The sequence below is a fragment of the Petaurus breviceps genome, unplaced genomic scaffold (genome assembly GCF_028583685.1).
Source record: "Petaurus breviceps papuanus isolate PSGF00001 unplaced genomic scaffold, PetGlider_PUasm1.0 90779, whole genome shotgun sequence".
NCBI classification, from domain to species: domain Eukaryota; kingdom Metazoa; phylum Chordata; class Mammalia; order Diprotodontia; family Petauridae; genus Petaurus; species Petaurus breviceps.
The window spans coordinates 6130953-6154509 of record NW_027187344.1 but is presented as its reverse complement, the minus strand read 5'-3'; the positions used below and the strand labels follow the sequence as shown (position 1 = coordinate 6154509).

At 43.3% G+C, this 23557-nt stretch overlaps 1 protein-coding gene across 4 annotated transcripts in view; it reads left to right on the top strand.

The window, feature by feature from the left end:
* Window positions 1-3003: 3003 nt before the first annotated feature.
* The window catches only part of NTNG2 (netrin G2), a 103592-nt gene continuing 83038 nt past the window's right edge, over window positions 3004-23557 (top strand). For 3 of the 4 annotated variants that reach the window (XM_069069310.1, XM_069069308.1, XM_069069311.1), the window contains exons 1-2: window positions 3004-4209; window positions 8399-9496. In XM_069069310.1, the coding sequence (XP_068925411.1) occupies window positions 9197-9496 (300 nt within the window). In that variant the 5' untranslated portion in view covers window positions 3004-4209; window positions 8399-9196. The remainder of the gene's footprint in view (window positions 4210-8398; window positions 9497-23557) is intronic. The other variant, XM_069069309.1, reaches the window with a different exon arrangement.

Sequence of the window (23557 nt, the reverse complement as noted above, 5' to 3'; positions counted from 1 at the left end):
AGCTCTACTATAGTGGAAAGAATATTAGATTTAGAGTTAGAAAACTGGGTTCAAATCTTAACTCTGCTAATTCCTATCTGTGTGATGTGGCCCCAGTTAGTGGTTTGTGGAGGGAGTCGGGGTGGAATTGATGGTACTTTCTATAAGGTCCTTTGTGGCTCTTACTTTATACGAATTCTAAGGCTCTTTCTGGCTTCTTTGATTAATAGCAGTTATTCTCATTAGCTCCAGAGGGTAATTGCAGGGGGGCTGGACTAGCTAATCTCTCAGATGCCTTTCAGTTCCAAAGTTATGATGTTGCTAGACTGCTCACTCACTTTGCACCCCTAAACTGGCTTTTTGAATGTGAATTCCTTCCATTTGAATCAAACTGTGGAAAGAATACAAGATCATACTAATTGAGGGATTGATTCTGCTGGTTAGCAGAACAGCAGAGATTTGGGAGGGTATGTTAACACTTTCTGCCCTCTGGGCTGCTATCATTTCACTTCATTTCAAAGCAGAAGTTAATTACCATAAGACCCTTTAATTGACCAAACAGGTTAATGTACCTCCCAAACAGACATACTGACTACCTGTTCGACAAAAAGACCAGGACTGATTTGTTTTTCCATTTATTGCTGAGTGGTACAATGTGCAATAACCTCAATGAATCAGGAATCTGGTAACCATGTCCTATGAAGAATTTTCTTCTCATTTAAGCAGAGCATAATCTCAGTCTTCAGATATTCAAAGGTCTATCATGTGGAATTATGGAGAAGTGGCATAAAATATGAGAGAAATGTATAACTGAACAAAAGATGGGCTCTTCATATTGAAAGAACAGGGGAGTACCCATTGGACTGTCAGTGTCTTCCACTGCTTTCCATATAATGTCAAGAAAACTTGAGGAAGGCCCCCAGCACTTGAATGGCCACTCTGGGGGGGATTTATAGTAGGACATGGATCAGAGTCAACAGGATAGATAGATGATAGATAAGCACGACTTTTGATCTCCATCATTGGAAGGAGTGTCTCCACTGATAAAAGATCACAGGACCAATGGAGTATTGGCTGGAGCCTTGTGCAAATAGAATTCATTGTTTGTTTTATGTGTCTCCAGAAGGTAGAACGAAGACTGACCAGTAGACAGGCTGACACAGGCTCACTGTAAGGAAGAGATTTCTAGCAATTAGAGCTGGTCAGCAATGGAACAGGCTACCCTCAGGAGATAGTGAGTTTTCCATTACCTCAAGTGTATAAGGAGAAACTATATGACAATCTGTCAAAGATATTGGAGAGAATTCCTGCATCTGGTGGGATATTGGATTAGATAACCTCTAAGATCCCTCCCAATGCTAGGATTCAGTGAGTTTATGAATATTTTGATAGTTTTCTAAAGGCCACTGTGGTATCCTATTAATTTATCATAACAAAATACTAGAGCTAGAAGGAACCTTGGAAAACAGAATGATGGGAAGGACCTTAGAGACCATGTAGGAAAAAAAAAACCAAACAACAAACTTCCTGAGTATTTGGATGAGGAAATGAGAAGGTAAACTACTCATTCAGAAGCCATTTTGAGGTCAGTTGACAACAGTTGGGAGAAGGCAGTTTTTTAGGGTATTGCCACAACATTGCATTTTGACCTGTTATGGATAAGAGATCAGCTCTGATCCTTTTGCTACTGTGTTTAGATGAAATGGAAATAAAATGCAAACTCTTCTAGGTCTTGTTTGCTGTTCCTGACAACCAGGCAGACCATGATGATGGAAGAGCAGGGTTTTTCCCCGGGATTAATGATTCTGCCCGAGAAGAGAAAAGAGGCTGAGGGGACCTCAGTCCATCATTTCCTTTGGGAGATGTCTTGAACTATGCCCCCCATTTTTTCTTTACTACCGTGTAATCCAAATACCATGATGATGTTTTCACCTTGAAAGTTGCATCCATCTAAGAAGGTGGTGAGGCCCTGGATTGGGTGACTAAGGGATATGCAAAAATCTAAATCTAAATCCCCAAAGATCTTTATTGGAATAGGTACTTCTGGAGGATGTTTTTTCTGGCTTAGAACTGGAGAATGGACAAAATGTTCTCTAGAGCATTCTTTTCATAGTTGTGTTCTCCCTGGAAGATAAGGAGGGCACTGGAATCACCAATGCCATTTTAAAGGGGAAAAGTAAGGCTTTGAAGGGAAGCGTGATATGTCTAGGGTTAACTAGCAAGTCAGTGACAAAGGAGGGGCTTAGAATGCAGAATCCTTGACTCCCAGGCAGTATTCCCACCCATGCAACAAGTGAGGCTTCATAATTGGACAGCATGTAGATGCTGTTTCACAAGAGGCCTTGAAATAGAACTTGGGGGTGTAATCTCATTTTTCAAAGATGAGGAAACAAGAGAAACTTTGTGATCAGGAATAGGAAAGGGTTAAAGTGGAGAAGCAGTGGGGATAGGGCTTGGAATTCTTAGTGCTTACTCCCAGCATCAGATATGACCTTGGACTAACCCACTGTCTCTTTGTCCCAATATCTCCCTTCTTTAGGAATCTGAAAAACAATGATAACTTCCCTTGAGATATTCAGACCTAGATCCATCCAGTAGAGGAAAGGAGTTATGAATACCCAGACAGCCTCCTAGAAGTCCCTTCTAGAGGACAGAGGAAACTCCTTTTCAACCCACAGAAAAGCTGTACATCAGAGTCTTTCATAGGGGCTGAAGAACTGTGATTCGACTTAACTCATAAACTCTCAGAGGGTCCCCCTTGGTTTCTCTCCCAATTCCTGGAGGAGTTCTCCATCGACCCCAACTCTCTGCCAGTGAGGGTAGGTGCGATGACACCTTTTTGTAGCTACATGCCAATCCCCCTACTCCTCCCGTGGAAAAATCTGGCTTGGCTTAATCAAAAACAGATCCCATCAGGGTGGAGGCGTTGATGTGTCAGCTGATATTCAGTCTCTGGTTATTTGCTCAGTTCTCTTCCCCCCTCCCCATCTTCCCAAATCCACCCACCCACCCCTTTCTCCACTGCTCTGGTCCTTATGTGTAGCACTGAAGGAGAGAAAGAAGCCTTCCTGGATGTTAGAGGGGAGCCCTCCGAGCTGGCTTCAGAGATCAAGGTTCTTCCTGGCATCCTTTCTGGGTTTAGATGGGGGCAGCTCCCACTCCCACGGGCCCTTTGCCAGCCCAGTGGAGCCCCTGCTGCAACCCCAAGGAAAAGAAGACTGCAAGAAAACTCCAGCCAAAACAGTGGCTTATCCCCCAAACATTCATGACTAAACTGAGCTAGGGATGCGCCCTGTTTGTATTGGTGAACTTGACCCCAGGCCCAAGAAAGGAGATGTTTAACCAACTAGCCCTCAGAGCAGCCTCGCTTCATCAGCAACCGACTGCCGCGACCAGGGCACCTCACTGGCCCTGGACCACCCTGCTCTCGGCATTCCCTCCCTTGCTGCGGCTCTTCCCCTGAGTCTGGCTGTATTTCTTTCCTGCAGCTTTAAGAAGACCATTGCTCCGTGGTGGGATGGTGTGTTAAAGCCACACAGAGGAAGTTACGCAGCCTGGATCAGACAGTGAGATAAAAGCTCCGATTGTGATTGAAAGTGATGGCAAAAGGATTTAGCCTCAGTATTAACTTGGAGAGGAGTGGAGGGGGAGAGGGAGAGGGAGAGGGAGAGGGAGATTTCCTAAAGCTCCCAGCCATCTGTCCAGGAGCTCAGCTGGGGGGATGCTGACCGTCCTAGATGAGAAGAGGTGAAACCCACCACAGCCCAGGAAGGACCAGATCCCAACCACTGTGGGTTCCTTCCGTGCTTCTTTTCAGGGAGAGGGGGGGGAAACAAAAGTTTAACTTGCTTGTGACCGACCTCCGACTCCACCCGAGTGGGAGGCGCGGGCAGGCTTGCCTGCCCCCCTCCCTTCATCCAGCGTCTCTGGGACGGCTGCAGGCAGCTCCACATGCATCCTGATTGCTATCCAAGCCCAAACTAGCAGCAGCAGCAGCAACAGCAACAGCAACAGCAGCAGCAGCAGCAGGAGGAGGAGGAGGAGGAGGAGGAGGGAGGAGGAGAAAGGACCAGCTTTCACCCCTACATCCCCCTCACCCACCCAGTCAACAGTCAGAAGAGAAGCAGAGCCCAGAGGGGGTGGTGGTGCTTTGGCTGGCTGACTGACCTGCGCTCCTCGGTGGATTCTGTCCGTCCCTCACTGCGCCTGTTAGAGAGGCTCCAAGCCCGGGTAAGGCGGAGAGGAAGAGAGAGAGGGAGAGAGAGAGAGGGAGAGAGAGAGAGGGAGAGAGAGCAAGGCTGGAGTGGGGGGGGAAGAGCTGCTGCAGCTTCGCAAGGCTGCTTTCATTTTAAAAGGGCTCCGGTGACCATGCAGGCTTTCCCCATGATCGCGCGACGCTTAAAGCAACCTAGTGAATTATCAGATGTAAAAGTTATTTAGTAGCGTCTTCTACTAGGAGAGATCTGGAGTCTCCCCCTTAGAGGGGTGTGTGTATGTATTTGTAGCAAGATCTTAAAGGAGAAGGTTTTCTTTTTAGCTGGCTTGTAAGGGATTGGGGTTGTTGTATTGCCCTATTCGGATTTGGGGGTTTTCTGTTTGTTTTGTGTTTGTTTGAGGGTGTTAGGGAAGGATGTCTTGCATATATCAGTCTGTATTCCCATGCAAAAATAATTAACCCTTCACTTGCATACCATCCATTTCTTCCAATTTAACTCCCACCTGGGAGGGGCAGAAACAATATTCGCCCCTCACTCCCTCCTTTTACCTCCCTATCCAGACTGCAGACTGATGACTATCAAGTTGCAAAGAGCGCCTTCTTTCCAGACATGACTGGGAAACTTCTGTCCTGGTCGGACTCTGCCTCCTAGAAGCAGGGATGGGTAGGTGGGTGGGTGTGTACTGATCGGGTACTGTGTGTGAAGGAGAAACAGGATGTGGTGGGGAAGGCAAGGGAGCAGCGAAGCTTTATATGCAAGTTGCTTGCATTCCCAAGGCTTCTCCAGAAGAAGTTGTTTGCTTAGATATTGGTGCAGCTGCTTTTTTTTTTTTTAATGGTTTTATGCTGGAGAAATGAAAGGAAAAAAAGATGCAACTAATTACTAGGGGGCTTCGAGTGCAGTCTTCTAATTAAAGGAGACGATGCCAAATGAGTAGGGCACCCTCAGTGCTGGCCGGTGCCAGAGGTTTTATTAAGTGCATTATTATTAATTAATAACGTCGCCTGCACACAACTTTCAATAAAATTTGCCATCGGACTGCTCAGAATTAGCCCGTTTTTCTAATGCAGGCAGCTTCCATCCCGAGATCAGTTGTAGCATGGTCCTTCCTTAACTCCAGCCCTTATCGAAGTCAGTTACTCGAGGTCACCCACCGGCTCCCCTCACCTGCTCCTGGCGCCCACGAAATGGCGAGAAAGATCCGTTCAAAACAGCCCCAAATGGACTTTTTGTGCAGGAGCTCCTCCCAACCCTGTGCCCTAGAGAATTCACATTTTTTAAAAAGAAAAAAAAAATTTCAACTACCCAGAACTTTGTGAGTAGTTGGACCAGTCAGGGAACACCTTGGCTTTAATCCCTGTTTTCGGATGTCCTGCCTGCTCGACCATCAGCCTAGGAGTCAGCACCGAGTGCTTGAGAGTGCGGTGAAAAGACACCAGTGTGGAGAAGCAGCCGCCCACCTCCAGCCACGAATGCCTGATGAGGTGAAGGGAGGTGGAGGAGAGACAGCAGAAGCCGCGGACTGGGAGGTCATCCACCTGGCCTCTGAGGTTGGCGCTCCCGTCTTCGTTTCTTCTTGCTTCCTGCTGTACGACTTCAGGACGGCCGGCTTTCTCAGGTCGTCTCAATAGCCTTCTCCCCATGGCCCCGAAAAGTGTGTGTTGGGGTGGAGGGTGGGGCCGGGATCGTGGCGAGGAGAGTGGTTGGGGAAGACAAGTGGACCAGATCCTGTCACCCCAAGAAGAAGACCCTTCTAGGAACAGTGCGCCGGGACCTGAGTAGCAGCTCCAAGTTTACTCATTGTCACTGGAGCTGTCTGCAACTCCGAATATTGCGTTTCTGAGATCCCAACTAGACAGAAGAGGCGATAATTCAATACAATAGGAATCTCAGTTCAGCTGTCCTGGTAAAATCTAATTTGGTGTGTACCCTTCCCCCTCCGCCCTCCCTTCCCTCCCCCCTCCCCATTTTGCTTCTCTAAGACTCTTAAACGAAAATAAAGAACATTGATTCTATTTGTTTCCGAGAGCTGCAGTTTCTTAATAATAGCAGGTGGAGATTTATTTTCCAAGAAGAAAGCAACCTACCAGAATGAAACCTCTGATTATGAATATTTCCCCTTCTCGTTTCCCACCGCCTGATTTATGCTTCGTTATTCAGAAAACTGGTGATCTGTTTTGGTATTGTTGTTCTGACAAAACCAAGCGTAATATTAGAGTACCGAAATCATAATTTCCCCCCATGATGTCTGCAAATGCCCACTTGATTGACTGATTGTAAATATGTTTCCCAGGCAGATTCTGTTGTTGTTGCTTTTGCGCCCTCCGCCCCCATTTGCCCGGGAATGTGTGGCATTTAAGCCAACAGAACTGAGGAGCAATTAATAGATATTTCAGTTTAGCTCCACACAGCTCGCCAGCCCGCCCGCCTGCCTTCTCTCCCTTCTTCCCTCCCGCCGCCAGCCTCACACTTAGACATAGTCCTTCTGCCAGTAATGCCGATGAAAGCGATTGTGTTCTGCAGGTTGAGGAAAGGAATCCCTAAAGTTAACACCATGTCTAGTTCAGGAAGAGCAAGAAAGACAATTGTTTCTGACTGGACTCCGTTCTGAGCTCTACCTGTCTCTGCTGTTCCTGAACAGTTGGACGTCACCCATTTGATGAATTAATTAGGAAGGGGCTGTTTTTGGTGAACACAACAGCTCTGATATCAGCATTCAGACCTTTGCCTGTCACACACTATTTTATTTTTACTACATTTACTCATGCTGTAAAAATAGAACACAGACGGTATTCTTTCTGAGTTTTCTATAAGAGAGCGCATTCAAGGCCAGGCGAGCTAGCTGAGAACAGGCTTTCCCTCTGAACGGCACAGAAAGATGAGGATGTTTTAGGTTCTCATTCATCTCCATCAGGAGCCCTTCATCCTGAGAGAAGGGGAAGGGGGAGAGGTTAATTCAGATGTATGAATGCCCCTGAACAGGGTTCAATGGAACCATCATTTAGGGCTTCACCCAACACCTGATAAGCAGAGTACTCAATCTGGATTGAGCAAAAATGGCTCATCCACTTTGTCATCTTTGGCAGAGGGTGTGTGAGTGAGTGAGTGAGAGAGAAAGAGAGAGAGAGAGAGAGAGAGAGAGAGAGAGAGAGAGAGAGAGAGAGAGTGAGAGAGAGAGAGAGAGAGAGTGTGTGTGTGTGTGTGTGTGTGTGAATTATGGAAATTTAACTCCTTTGGCTTCATGTTAGAAAATTGTCCTTCCCATTTCTATTTTTGGAGATGTAGAACGGGGATCAGAATGATGGTTCACCATCACCTTTGGGGTAGTTCTGATGTCATGTTTAACAAAATAAGAAACAATTAATAATAACTCATGAATCTGGAGTTAATTCACCATAAAGAGGATGGCTCTATTGGCTAAGTACATTACAGAGCTCTGGTTAATTTGGCAAGTGTCCATAAGTATTACATTGTAATATTTAAAATATGTATAAAAAAACAGTGATTATATCATATTATTTAAGTGATCATATATATACTTTCTAATAATTATTATTGATGAAAGTGATGATAGTAATCATGGTGACCCGAACAAATACAGTGAGAATAATTACAGTGTCATTGGCTCTGAACAGAAAACCCAATAGGAGGAGAGGGCATTGTTCTTCTGAAAGCCTTTAATATTGCTAGTTTCTTAAATTTAAAAAAATATATAAATTTTTGTATTCCAAATAAATTTTATTTATGACTCTTAGACCATGTTTTCCAGCTCAGCGTTCTTATTTATTGGCCTATGTTTCTATTACTATCTATTTGTCTCTACCTATATTCATAGTCTAGTCTCTGACTTTTAATAGCTCTGGCATTTTGACTTGCTAGTAAAGCAACTATTAAATCTTAGCTTCTGGGGATCTTTTGGACCCTCCCCCCATGGGGGGAGCTATTGCTGACCTAATCCCCACCACTATCAATGCTAAGAAAACCCATCACTTTTTTTTACTGATGTGCTTTTTCCAGATGCACAATTTCAATATTAATAAAAATAACTCACATTTCTCAGGAGCCCTTGATAGATAGCGCACTCATTTTTTTCACATTTAGTTGGAGATCTTTTGTTCTTGTAAATCTTTATCTCTCTCTCTCTCTCTCTCTCTCTCTCTCTCTCTCTCTCTCTCTCTCTCTCTCTCTCTAATTTGTTGCAGGTGTTGATGCTAATGAGCACTCTCTCCTCCCTTCTTACAATGAAAGACAAGCCAGACCCCAGGTACCTGGATGAATTGGTAGCTGAAGCTTCGGAAACTTCATAATAAGTTGCCTGTGGCTAGAAGCCAGGGTCAGCTGGTCTCCTATTAGTGCCTATTCCCTTTTCAAGTAGAGCAAAACAACCCATCCCCTGATCAACACCTCAGTGGCTTTTTATTTTTTCAGATGAATTACAAGATAGCTGTCACTTTAAACACATATGAAAGTCTTTCTATTTTTTTTTGGTTCAAAACATTGCATTCAGTCCCAAAGAGGAATATGTTTCCAGCTAACATGTACACTACCTGATTTTATTTTATTTTTTTCTAATCCAGGCCTGGGGGGTTCATTTTAAGTTCTTTCCAGCACACCACACTTTAAGAACGCTTTAAACCCTTCATTGATTGGAAGGACAAAAATTGAAAGCAATCTGATCCAGCCTCATGAAAGATCCCTGTGGATTTTCTCCCTGTCCCATTTCCAAACTCTGTCACCATTTGAGAGTGAGCCCGATTTCATCAGCTTCACCTCTAGGAGAAGTCACCCACCTTGCTATGCCAAGAATAGGGGAGTATGAAGTTATGGACAACTTTTTGATCTGCTGGTCAACAGTGTGAGAAGCACTGGCCCCGAGTTTTCCAGATCAGCCGACCAGACTTGCCTTCTGGACAAAGAGGTTCCTTCTTGCCTACAAATCAGTGGTCCTTGGGTCTCTGCAATGCCCCTGGCCACTCCTGTTTGGTAGATGTGGCATCTCCATGTTGATCCCACCATTTACTCCTAACGCAGACGCTGCCTTTCCAGGGCCTCTTCCGGCCTGGAGTCCACCACCTCCACCTGCTGTCATGCTGCTCTTGGCATCCCTTCTGTTGCACTGCCTCCCATTGGCCATGGGGGACTATGACATTTGCAAATCCTGGGTGACCACAGATGAGGGCCCATCCTGGGAGTTCTATGCCTGCCAGCCCAAGGCCATGAGCATGAAGGACTATGTCACGGTGAAGGTGGAACCTGCTGGGATCACCTGCGGAGATCCCCCAGAGAGATTCTGCACTCATGTAAGTGGATGTCTTTCTTCCCTGTTGGTCCATCTGAAATAAAATCCTGGGGGTGGATGACCAGGGTGGGACAAATCCCCAAGACAGGGGATGCTACTAGGGGAGTTTCCAGGTTCTCAGTTCACTGTGGTCCTTTCCCTTCTCTGCCCTCTCTCACCTTCACCCTTGAACATGTGCAAAAGTGCAGGTTACTCACCAGACCATAAGACACAGGGTTACCACTAAGTGAAAACTGGATCCTGATCCAAAGGATGCTCTCACTCCTCAATCCCCAATTGTAATCATCATATCCCTTACCCTTCTTCTTCCCTCCCCATCTCTCCCATTGCTAGTGCTGCTTTTTCAGTTCTACTTAGCTTGATGTCATTAGTATGTTCCTCTGGCCTAAGGCATTGTTCTAGGGTGAGCAGACAAGAGTCTATTTGTAAGGTTTAGGAAATTGTCCAGTCCTCTCTCTTAGATATGCTCTCCCCATGACCTAGAGAAGTGGTCCTCTGCAGGCAACTTGGGTGGTTCCAAATGACTCTGCCAACCAGCTACCCCACTCATTCTCTTTTGGATCATAGCGTCTTAGGTGTAGAGCAGAAAGAGAACTCACAGATTAGCTAGTTCAACCTCTTTCATTTTATAATTGAAGAAAATGAGGCCCAGAAAGGTTATGCCTATTTGTTCAAGGGCACACAGGTATTCAGTAGTGGAACCATAATTGAAACCCAGGTCTGCAGACTCCAAATCCCACTCTCAGTTCATAGTACCATACAATGATCAGAATAAATGGGAACAGTAGTGCTGCTTTTCATTAGATATTAATGAGAAATGTTTTTTTCCTTCAAATCCATGATTTCATTAGTATGACGAACTTCAAATGAGGAAACGGCATAGTAGATAAGGCATGGGAAAGTGAAATCACAAAGACCTGGGTTCATTCACATACTACCTCAGATACTTTCTAGCTGTGTAATCCTGAGCAAGCCACTAAACCACCCTGTGCCTCAGTTCCCTTATCTGCAAAATCAGAGAGTTGGACTAAATGACCTTAAGGTCCCTTCCAACTCTAATGATCCTACTATTGCGGCCATTGTACTTCAAGGTGAAGCTTTAGAGAGTTGCCCTGAGGCACCAAGTTGTTAAGTTACTTGCTCAGGGTCATACAGTCAGTACTTGTCAGAGACCAAAGAGGATTTGAACTCAGGTCCATATGATTCTATCCCACTACTTCATTAATGAAGAACAGCCTGAGAAAACTATGAACAATAGTACTAATCTTACATTTTTATGTTATTCCATAGCATATCAAGCATTTTCACATAAATTTTCTCATTGGCTCTTGCAATAATCCAGTGAATTAAGAAAATGCAGAGATTATTATGCCCATTTGGAAGTGAGAAAACTAAGGCTTACGGAAACTAATTTCTACCTATGATCATGTGATTAGTAAGTGGTAGCCACAGGAATAAAAATCCAGGTATTTTTGACTCCTGATAAAATGTTGTTTCCTCCATATCTGATTCTCTAAGAAATCAGCCTGTAGATCCAGGGGGTACTTGAGTTTCTTCCCTAAATTGTGATGCAAATCTTCTATGACCTTGCAAAGGTCTTTCTGCTTTGTGGTTGAAAATAGAGATGCAATTGCTGATCCATACATATACATGCAGTTACATGTGGCTGCTTTGGTTTCTGGCACATCAAGATCCATCCAAGAGGGCACATGGATGCAGGGAAGCCCGCCCCATGCCTGGAGGTGACTGGGAAGGTCACCTGAGAGCTCAGGAGGAGGGATAGGGGACAGTGCTTTCAGGGCAATGTTGTTGAAGACCTTGGTGTCCAGGCCTTTTCTGGGCAGGAGAGGGGACAGAAAGTCCAGAATGAGAATGCCTCCGAAGTGGCATCCCTCTTCTAAGCATGTGAGAGAACTACTCTTCACCCTCCAAAATGAAAGACAGCCACTAGCTCTTATATTTAAAACCTCGAATGTATTTTTTTTCTTTTAAATATTAATCATTGCCTTTTATTTGGCATACCACAAGGCTTGTTTTGGTGGGGGAGGGGAAATGGCTGATTCATAATTCAAAAGACTCACTTTTGTTTAAAGAGCTTCAGGGGTCAGAGACAAACATAAAAGCCAGGTCAGAAGCCCTCCCCCATCTATATCCAGTTCAGAATAATAACCTCCTTCTCCCCTGATCCCATGCCCCCTTCCCTCCCCTTGATGGGGCCATTGTCCTGAGACTGACAGGTTGTGAACCAGGTATTACCAGCCTCCGGCTGTGATGGGCAAAACTTGGTGCTAGGCAGAATTTCCTCCCCTCTCCCCCACCAATTCATCCTAATTAGTATCCCCAGGTCCCACCCTCACCCCCAGTGTGGGTGAGGACAGGTGGTGGGCAGAATAAATTGGAAGGAGACCAAAACAAAGCATCTCTAAGGTCTCTGTTAGAGTTAGCCTCTCCACCTGTTGGGCCACATTAAATATTTTATCATGGGCTGCCATCTTGGCCTTGGCCTTTGATTACAAATGTGCAGCCTCCAAGAATCAGGCTGTCTGACTTGGGGAGAGTGGCTTTGAGGCGGTGGAGACCACCCTTTGAGGACTTGGCTTCCCCAGGGCTGAAGGGACTCTTCAAGTCATGTCTGCTTTCTTCAAATCCAGTGTTTCTACTACATCTACTAATCATAGCTGCCATGCATGCTATGTGCATGCACTTTAAGATTTGCAAAGCCCTTTATATACATTCTCTCATTTGGGCCTTACAACGGTGGTGAAAGGGAATACAGATCATATTACCCCATTTTATAGATGAGGAAACTGAAGTTCAGAGATGGTAGGGAGATGTTTTTCCCAGGGTTACACACCTAGTAAGTGTCCCAGGTGGGTTGAACTCAGACCTTTGTTCCTCCAAACCTAGTGTTTTATGTAGTGCACAATACCCTGTCTTACTTAAGACTGGAAATAAATAGCAGAACATGTATATTCAGGTTCGATTTTACTAACTAACTCTCCCTAAATGTGATTGACATAAGGATCAGGGCTGCTCTCTAACAACAGTGGGTCCCATGCAACTACATCCTCTGCCCAATTGTTAGCAGTTCTGAAAACATGACGGCTCCATCTTCCCTCGATCCAAAGCCAGGCTATGAAAAACCCATGCAGCAAGAGACCATCCATACTCTGACCATTATGTTTCTACAAATATAGCTACATGGCTGAAACTCTGAGTCCCCAGACCTACTAAAGGAAGGCAGACTAAGGCATGCCGAGGGGAGCAAAGAAGTCATTGCTTTTTCCCGTGTCTGGGGTGAGAATTCTCCCTTTCTGGCGGTCTCTCTCCTTCTTATTGTTCACATCAACGCCCTTCTGGCAAGGCCACCTGAGAAATGAATTGTAAATTTCACTCTGGTGAGGAAGGGGAGGGGGAAGATAGACAAGATAAATGAATAAATAAAAACCTGGATGGTTCTAAATGCACAATGAGAATTAATAGGGAAGAGCTCTCAACCAAGGATGCTTGGGCAAGGGTGAAATTTGAATGAAGGCTGCAGATCTTCAGAAATGGTATCATGCCACCTTCTCAGATTGGGGGAAACACACAGCGCCAGGAGCTACTGTTCCAGTCTAGAGGGGAAAAAGAGAACAAGTAGATGTTACCAGTAGACATCACTGCACTTTCAGCCTCCCTTTGTGGAGGGCGGGAGATGGCTTGGCATAGTAAGTAATTAGGCAGTTCTCTGCAAGCAAGAAAGGTTGCCAGCCAGCTACCTGTGCTGCTTATAAAAAAGGAGGAATAAACTTTCTTTGTGCCTCGGAGACAATAGCCAACCTGAGGAGAGGGATAGTGGAGAGGGGGTAAAAGCCGGTGGTCACATCTGTCCTTTATGTCCCTTTGTCAGTATCCTCATTACCTCAGTAGCTGAGAGACAGCTAAGCATAGTGGATAGAATGCTGAACTCGGAGTTAGGAAGGCCCGAGTAGCAATAATACTTCTGGTCATAAATGTGTATGTGATTTTGGCCAAGGCCCTTCTTTCCACCTTGGTTTCTGCATCTATAGAATGGGAGGGATAATAGCACCTGTCACAGGGGTGTTGAGAGGATCAAATGAGATAGTATATGGATAGTGCTTTGCAAACCTTACGATGCTATGTAAGTGCTACTATTATTATTTATGAATATTGCAAGGCTGGAATGAGGGGGTAGGACTACAAATCCATTTCTCTCATTTAATAGTATTTGGTAGGTATTTGGAGGGATTTTATATACATATATATGTACACATACATACACAATAATATGTTTGATAGCATAGAAAATCCTATATAGGTATCATATGTGTATATTATATATAATGTCATATGTGTGTATACTATATGTGCATATACATATGTATATAGGCTACATGTGTATACACACATTTATATTCATACATATTTCAATTGTTCAGTTGGTTTTTCAGTCATACCCAACTCTTCCTGACCCCGTTTGAGATTTTTTTTGACAAGGGTAATGAAATGGTTTGCTGTTTCCTTCTCCAGCTCATTTTACAGGTGGAAAAACAGGGTGAAGTGACTTGCCCAGGGTCACACAGCTAGTAAGTGTCTGAGATCAGATTTGAACTCGAGAAGATGAGTCTTCCTAACTCCAGGTCTGGCTCTCTGTCCACCATGCCACCTAGCTACATGTATACATATTTCTCTCTAGATATATCTCTATATATAAAGGCAATGTGATTCAGTGGGGAAAGAAAAGTTGGGTTCCAATTCTGGTTCTGCCACTTAAAACCTGTATAAACTTGGACAAGTTGTCTTCTGTCTCTGGGCTTCTGTTTCTTCATGTATAAAATAAGGGACCAGAACAGAGGAGCCAAACATGTGGTCCCAAAATACGTTCAAGTGTGGCCAAACTAGATTAAAATGTAATTGAGAAATATTTTTTAAAATAAATTTTAAAATACAATAAAATACAGGTGCTATGAATATGTGGTTCTCTAAGTCATCATGTGATGACTTAGATCCTCATGTATGACTTAGTGGCCCTCCGTTCTTTTTAAGTTAGTCACCACTGGATTAGAGGATGTCTGAGGACTTTTCCAGCTCTGAAGCTATAATTTCATGATTTCTGTGGCACCAGCAGTGCTTTCCTAGCACTTGGAGCAACTTCTTTCTACTGAGTTTGACCCATTCAAAGGTACCACAGGGCTTCCATTTTCTTGATTATAGAATTTTGAAATTTAGAGCCAGATGGGACGTTGGAGGTCAAGTGTCTCTAGTTTAACATGGCCAAAATCTCTTATATCTCCCAAGCACAATGATTATATCAAAGCTATGCATCACAAAAGTAGTTCAGTCATCCCAGTAGTCAAGGATTGAGAAAGACTCTGCTTGAACACCGGCTTCTTATTTGATTTTAACATCTCTGTGCCTCAGTCTACCCACTTGCAAAGCTTCTATGGCCAGGGCTGTGACATAAATTAACTGACAGGAGCCAGATATAGTCTCAATGCTCCCTAGATCTCTCCTCCTTCACATCAATAAATGTTTGACATTGAATACTGCATGCAAAATTAAGGTCAGAGGCTCTGTGCCTCTCGCCAGAACTCAATATTTATGGAAAAGTTTCCACTTATGGGATGCGAAGCTGCCATGCTGGCTGACTCAGGTCTTTTTACCCACTGAATTCTTTCCCCTCAACCCCACAAATGAGTATGAATACACAAGGATTCAATCGCTAAACAAACATTTACTGAGTACTAACTAAAGTACAAAGTCTCTCTGTTGGGTGCTAGGGGAATAGAATAAAAGAAAAAGACGACTCTTGGTGCAGAAAAGAAAACCCACACGGAATTTGGAGTCAGAAAGCCTGGGTTCAAGGCCTGACTTTGACACTTAACTATCTGTGGAACCCCCATTGAGTTGTTTCACTTTTCTGGGTCTTGGTTTCTTTATCTGTAAGATGAAGGCATTGGACTAATTAGTCTCCAAGATCCCTTCCAGTCTAAAACCACGATTCCATGACTTTTCTCTTGAAAAGCTTACAGTCTAGTTGGGAAAAGAAGACATAAACCCTCAGAGATATGAAAGATAAATAAATGGCTAATATGACAGTTTAGGAGATGTTATAAGGCTGTGACTGGTTAATTGCAGGTTTAGGGGGATGAACAGTGAGTTTAGAAGGAGTTTAGAGGAGGGAGCCATTTTTGTGTTTTGGTGTGGACCTAGAGGAGGATTGTAGAAGGATCAAAGATTTGGACCCAAGAGAGACCTTCAGTGCTGAAAGGGTCTTTAGAAGTCATCTAGCCAAACCCTCTCATTTTATAGCTGAGAAAAGAGGAGCCCAGAAAGGTTTAAGTGATATTCTTGTAGCCATATCAGTAGTATCCAAGACTGGTTTGAACACAAGACCCTCACTTCAAATTCTTTGTTCTTTTTACTACACCATCAAGGGATTTAAGCTACATTTTAAAGTATGGGAAGGATCTGAAAAGAGAGAGGGGAGAGGGAAGAGCATGCGTAGCCCCCCTAAGTCAACCACCCCTTGCCCCCAATTTTCTTCTCTGGTGAATCTTCAAGTCTTGTGGGATCTGAAAGGCCAAAGGATCAGAAAAAAAAATTGCAGGGAGTCTCTGGAAGTCTGGTGCATCTCTGACCCTCAGTTAGAAGCCACTTCGGAGATTGAGTTTCACCCAGTCACTTTAGTTAAAACAGTTCAATGATCTATTTAAATGCCTGAGGCAGGACCCTGCCTAGGATAAGAATAGTTCTGTTTGATGACATCTTGTTATACAGTGAAATCTCCTTCCTGGGGAGCAGGGAACCGAGAGAACTGGGGCAGCAGCTTGCCTTGGTCCAAGAGGCCTGTCAGAGAGGTGCTGGCCTGTGGAGAAACAGAAGGGAAAAATTCTCTACAGCAGGGCTTCCTGACGTCTTGCATGTGTGGAGTACTTGTCAATTTCTAAATATTTCCTGACACACCTTGGAGGAAATCAGTAGGTGTCCCACACCTGACAGAAAAAAACCCCCAAAGAAAATCACATACACACACATACATACTATATATACATATGTATATGTACAAATAGGTAGACAGACAGACATACATACAGACAGATAGATAGATACCAAGGGGCACTGTAGTGGTAGACAGATGTTCGTGTGTGTTAAGGGATGTAGCTGGGGGTAAAGGAGGATAGAAAGTCTTTGGAAGAGCTATCACAGGATCATAGATCTTGAACCTATAGGAGCTGGAAGATCTTTTCTAGTCTAACCTGTTTTCTTTAGGAAGGCAAAGTATAATGTCCTGTTTTTAAGATAAATCAACAGATCAGAGAATTGTAGAAATAGTTAGAGCTAGAAAGGACGTGAGAGGCCATAGGACTGTAGATTTAGCACTGGAGGCATCTTAAAGGTCACCTAGTCCTTCTCCCTTGCATGTTAGATGAGAAAACGGATGCCTGAAGAAGGGAAAGGATTTTCCCAAGGTCAAACAGCAAGTAAAATTGGCAGAGCCGGCACTCAAAGATAGTCTTCTGTCTTCCAAGATTGGAACTTATTTCCAAGCCACTGATGTCCAAAGAGAAGTTACTTGCCCAAAGTCATAGACCTAGTTAGTGGCAGAGGATTTAATTGTGATCATGAAAAGGGAGGAAGGCAGAAAGGCAGAAAGGGCAGATGTAACCCCACAACAAAAAAAAGGGGGGGTGATTTGTCCTCTCTAGGGAAGAGGGATTAGGGATCACAGGCCACTTACACTCAAGGAAGGCAATCAATTGGCAAATATTTATTGAGCGCTTTTAATGTGCTAAAGGTTGAGAAGGATACTAAGAAGATAAGAAAAGAACTCCTGCAGGTTTATAGTCTATATGGATTAACTTGTATGAGTGCATACAAAGATTAATATCAAGTGCCCCACACAGGGACATTTAGAGGACAGAGAGGTCCCTGTAGGTTGGGGTAGTCATGGAAGACTTCCTGGGGGATAGAATCATAGATTTAGAGCTGGAAGGGACTTCTAATCCATCCCTTTTATTTTGCAGATTATGGAACTGAGGCTTCAGGAGGTGACATGACTTGACATATTAATCATCAAAAGCAGGTTTTGAACCTAAGTCATCTGACTCCTGAGTCAGGCCACTTCACACTGTACCACACTACCTTAGGTTGGACCTTGAATTTATCCTTGAGATTTAGATGGGATTCATATAAGTAGAGGAGGAAGAAGAGTAATTTCTTAGCCTCATTGCCCCCTCTCATTCCCTTCCCACACTACCAACAGAGCAGGGCAGGGTTGAATAAAAACCAAAGCGTCCCGGCTGCAGAGAAGGATTCCTTCACAAATGTAGTGGGAAATAAGGTTAGAGGAGTAGTGCAGGTGGGCTATGCCTGGGTGAGGTCAGGGGGGCTTCAGGAGAACTGAGGGAATGAGGGTAACTTACAGTCACTTCCTTCAGTTTCCTTCTCTGCAAAAAGATAGGGTTAAACAGGTAGTTTCTAGTTCTCATCTAACTCCAATATTCTGTGATTCTACATGATTTGTTGTTGTTGTTGTTGTTGTTGTTTGGAGGGAAGGCAGGAAAATTGGGGTTAAGTGACTTGCCCAAGGTCACACGGCTAGTAAGTGTTAAGTGTCTGAGGCCAGATTTGAACTCAGGTCCTCCTGACACCAGGGCTGGTGCTCTATTTCCTGTGCCACCTAACCGCCCCAACATGATTTTTTTAGGGGAGATAAGGGAGGGGGGGAGAGGGGCAGAAGAGCATCATGGGCAGATCTATTCAAGAGCAAGCAGAGGCTGCAGCCCTGACTGAGACATAGCCTGCCCACAGTCAAGAAGGCCAAAGGACAGAGCTGGTAAGAATGCTCCCTCAAGGCTCCCAGCTCCATTCTCAAGGATGAATTGATTTGATTGTGGGAGGTAAGGGAGAAAGGAGTGCATTGAAACTGCTTTAGCTTATCATCTGGGAAGATGCATTGCTGGGATTCTCCACTTGGGTATACTGTAGAGGCATGCACTGACGGCATTTTTGCTGGCCAGCTCACACATAGTCCAGCCTCGATTGTCTCTACTATTGGAAAGGAGCAGGGATGCAGAGAATAGGAAAAAGCAGATTACTTCAAAATCACTTGCCTCTGGTTTGTATTGTTCAATTTTCTTCCCACCCCACCTCCACAGCCAAATCACTTACACATATTAAAACTGGTCCCTTAGCACATACAAACTCCTGGTAGACAGTGGCATGCTGTAGTGGCAGAAGGCATTGTTGTAGAAGATGGGGCTGTGAGACCTGGATTCTAGTCCCATTTTTGCTACCAACCACTTACATGACCTTGAGCTAGTCACTTAGGATCATTGATATAAATCTGGAAAAGACGTTGGTGACTGTCTAGTCCCAACCCTTCATTTTACATATGAAGAAACTGAGACCCAAGGAGGTTGCCCAAATTCACACAAGTGGTATCAGAGGCAGGATTTGAACCTGGATCTTCTGGTTCCCCAACCAGTGCCCTTTCTAGTATATCATGCTGTCTTCACTTCTTCCTCAAGCCTTAATCCTGGGACCTCAGTTTCTTCAATCTGCTTTTTTAAAGAAGAGGGAGAAAGGAGGTAGGGATTGAACTTGATGGTCTTTTCTACATTTTAACTCCTGAAGTCTTGCCAATTCTAATGCCAAATAGTTTTTTTGTGGTGGGAGGAACTGTCCCAATATAAAGTTGGATGATTTGTGTGTGTGTGTGTGTGCGTGGGGGGGGGGGGGGGTGTTGTGGGGTAGGCATCATAGGCCAGTGTTAACAATGGATAATGTTTCTTTGCTTGGGCCAGTTCTGTGATATTTTTCCCTTTTTAATATTTGACTTTTTCCCAATTACATGAAAAACAATTTTTAACCTTCACTTTTTACCATTTTGAGTTCCAAATTCTCTCCCACCCTCCCTCCCTACCCCTATCATTGAGAAGGCAAGCATTAAGTGTTACATGTGCGGTCTTCCAAAGCATATTTTCTTAATACTTATGTTGTGAAAGAAAACACAGACAAAAAAAAGAAAAACTTAAAAAGTTAAAAAAAAAACCCAGCCTGCTTCAGTCTTCATTCAGACACCATCACTTCTTTCTCAGGAGGTAGATAGCATTTTTCATCATGAGTCCTTTGGAATCTTCTTGGATCATTGTATTGCTGAGAACAGCTAAGTCATCTACAGCTGATCATTGTACAATATTGTTATTACCGTGTACTATGTCCTCCTGGCTCTGCCCTGTGAATTTTTTTTGTAAAGATTTACAATTCATCTGACCCTTATAATCTTAGAGAGTTGCCTGAATCACTGAGAGGTTGAGTGACTTGTCTTTGGTCACACAGCTCATATATTCCAGGGACAGGGCTTGAACCTTTCTGACTCCAAGGCCTTATCTCAACTCTGTCCACTAGGCTATGCCACTAGGGGGAAGGGGAGGGAATAAGCATTTCCACAGTACCTCCTAACTGCCAGCTACTATGCTAAGTGTTTTTGTTTTTTCATATATAAATACTATCTCATTTGATAAGTACCAATTCAAAAATCCAAAAGCCGATACTCCGGTTAGTCTCAAGGACCATAGCAGTGAGAAATGAGACTGAAAAGGAAGTCAAATGCCATTTTCTTCTCTTATACTTTTTGTAATGTGGTGTTATGGTAACCCTCAGATGAACAGAGGTAGTGAGAGGTCATCTGGTCCTCAGATACTTTCTTTCTAGTCTCTGCCTCATTATCATCCAATGCTAATCTGACTCTTGGGACACCAAGAGCCCAGAACCAGAATCACCTCATCTCACAGTTCAGGAAGTTGAGGTCTCAGAGGCAGCATGGTACATAGAGTAAATGGCCAGGCTAGGATTTGAACCCAGACACTCAGAAGGGAGCACCTTAACTTTAACTTAGGAGGCTCAATAAATGTGTGATTCAATTCAATTTGGCAAAAACATAGCCAAGTACCTACTGTGTGGAGCTAGGTACTGAGGGAGATGCAAAGCTTGAATAAGACGGGGCCCCTCCCCTCACAGAGCTTACAATTTAGTGGAGGGTTTGTTGTTCAGTCATGTCCAACTCTTTTTGATCCCATTTGGGATTTTCTTGACAAAGATACTAGAGTGGTTTGCCTTTTCCTTCTCTAGTTCATCTTACAGATGAGGAAACTGAAATAAACAGGGTTAAGTGACTTGCCCAAGGTCACACAGTTATGAAGTATCTGAGGATGGATTTGAACTCAGGAAAATGAGTTTTGCTGACTCTAGGCCCAGCAATCTATCTACTGTCCCACCTAGCTGCCCCAGAGGGGATTGGCAAACACAAATAACTATAATTCAAAGACATACTTAGAAGGTACATAATGCCTTCTATGTGCATAAAGAGGTGCCAGCAAAATGAGGTCTGAGGGCCATGTGACTTTTTGGAGCAGGATGATTCATTCATTTATTTATTTATTTGTTCTTTTGTTGCTTTTTTTGTTGTTGTTTCATTGTTTATTACAAAAAACAGCAAAAAAATTTTATTTGTTTCAGTAGAAAATAAGATTGCATTTTCTTCTTTGTATTCCTAGTAGATAGCACCCTGGCACACAAAAGGTGCTTAATGAATGCTTGCTTGTTTATTGACCACAGTACCTTATTTTAAACAATTTACACAGTCATTTCGTTGCAGCAATACAAACAGTGCACTTATATTGCTTCCCATCTTGGTAATCAGTAGTATCAGAAGCCTATCTCTAAGTCCAATATTTCAGGCATGACTCCCTTTTTACTTCCCAAAATTTGGCCCAATTTTGTGAAATATTATTTGATTCCTTCAATTACCTATTTTCTGGTGACCCTGGGATTTTTTTTTTGAGACAATCAGGATTAAGTGACTTGCCCAGGGTCACACAGCTAGTAAGTGTCTGAGGCTGGATTTGAACTCAGGTCCTCCTGACTTCAGGGTCAGTACTTATCAACTTTGCCACCTAACTGCCCCCAAACCTTGGATTTTTAAAAATCTTCATTTTTCACTTTCATTTCTTAAGCATTATCACAAACTTGTACTATTTTGAACTGACTCCTCTTGTTTGGAAGTCTTTTCATTCTCTGTTCCAATGAAGGAAACTATGGTAGGGTAGCATTTTCATCCTCCTCATCATAACCATCTTTGATATCAGAGCATAGTTTAGCTCATTCAACACAGACAAGCATGGAACTTCAGAGTTGGGAGGGTCTTAGATGTGATCTCATCCAACTTTCTCATTTTACTTATGGGGAAATAGGCTTAAATGAAGAGAAATGACCTGCCCAAGGTTATTCTCCAAGGTAGTTTCAAGAATCAACACTAGAACACTGGTGTCCAGATTCTAAGCCCAATGCCCTTGCTAAAAGGGAAGAACGGATTGAAAAGAACTTAGAAAATGTCTTACTGGTATGACAACTGGTGGTTCTTCTAGCTTAATCTCGGACTGAAGCATCAAGGGCCACTTGGTGGGAGAGTGTGGTTGTAGTTCATGATACCAGCCTACAAAAGTTGAGGATATTCCATCAGTCACCAGGTCACCTCAAACCAGGTAACAACCACCCACCGACCAGAGGGACTCTGAGGTTAATGAATTCTCTTTTTGACCTCTTTTGGGTGTTCTCTCATACATGTAGCAAAGCTTACAGTGGTGACTCAGCTCTGCTCCAATGGCTCACCCCACATCTCAAGTTTTCTCTGGGCACAGAGAGGACAGAGAGGACTGTGACCTCCTTAGTTGCATGAACTAGAGGAACAGCAATGAGTACCAATGAATAGGGGTACCATTGGAAAAATGAGGGATGGGGAGCCTGTGGTAACAACCATAAGCATAATATTCCTTGGAACAGTCCTATGAAGTGGAGAGTGAAAGTGTTATTAACCCCATTTTATAGATGAGAAGATTGAGACTTAGGGAAGTGGTGTGACATGCCCAGCATCACAGTTAGTGAGCATCAGAGATAGAGTTCAAACACAGCTCTTGTCTCTTAATTCCAAGCCAATGAGTACTTTGCTATCTCTCTATAGGACAAATAAGCAAAGAAAGGGGGTCTCCCTTCTCTAAAGAGGAGAATAAAATCAGGTTATGAGCAACTATTATTACCACCAAATAGAATTAAACTTTGTTTAATTAATTAATTAACTAAATTAATAATCAATAATGATTAATGATAAATTGATTAATTAAATAAATGATAAAATAAATTAATAATTATAAACAAAATGATTAATAATAAAATACAATTAATTTAACTTAATTAATTAAACTTTTCACACAAATTCAGAGTGGGATTGGTGATGCTTTTGTTTTGTGTTGTCTTGTTTGGTTTTGTTTTACCAGACCTATAATTTCATCACTTCCCAACAAGGAACTCCCTCTACCAATATAGGTCAGCACTTTCTCTGCTACATATACTTGTAGAGTTGGCCCAGCTCTGAAAGGTTAATAATAACAGCTATCATTTATCTAGATTGAACTTTAAAGTTTACAGAGAGATTTACATATATTATCTCATTTGATCTGAACAACCACCCTTCGAAATAGGTGTTTTATCATCCTTATTTAACAAATCAGGAAAGCAATACTGATCGAGATTAAGTGACTTGCCCAATTAGTTTATGTCAGAGTCAGTATGTTAGAGGAACGGCTTGAACCAAGGTCTTCCTGACTCAGACCAGCTAGTTTTCAATCCACTGTGTTACAGTGCCTTTCAGGTCAAGTCATGGCCATATCATCCATCACAACCCCAAATAACTAAGTTGGGCTGTTAAGTAAGTATTACCTTCTAACTCCGACATGAGAGTTATAGTGGGATCCCACTGAATAGAAATGGTATTGAGGAAGGTTGACTTTTTTGTGAGTCTAGGTGTAACTCTTTGTGGGGTTCCTTTGGTGCAGCCTTGATGGAAGCTCCTTTTCTAGAGATGCTAACTAGGTAGGGAGGTGGGAGCTGTGCAGAAATAGCTGAAATCTGAAGACTCCTGACATTACTGTCATAGGGGTATTGTCCCTTACACACACACACACACACACACACACACACACACACACACACACACACACAC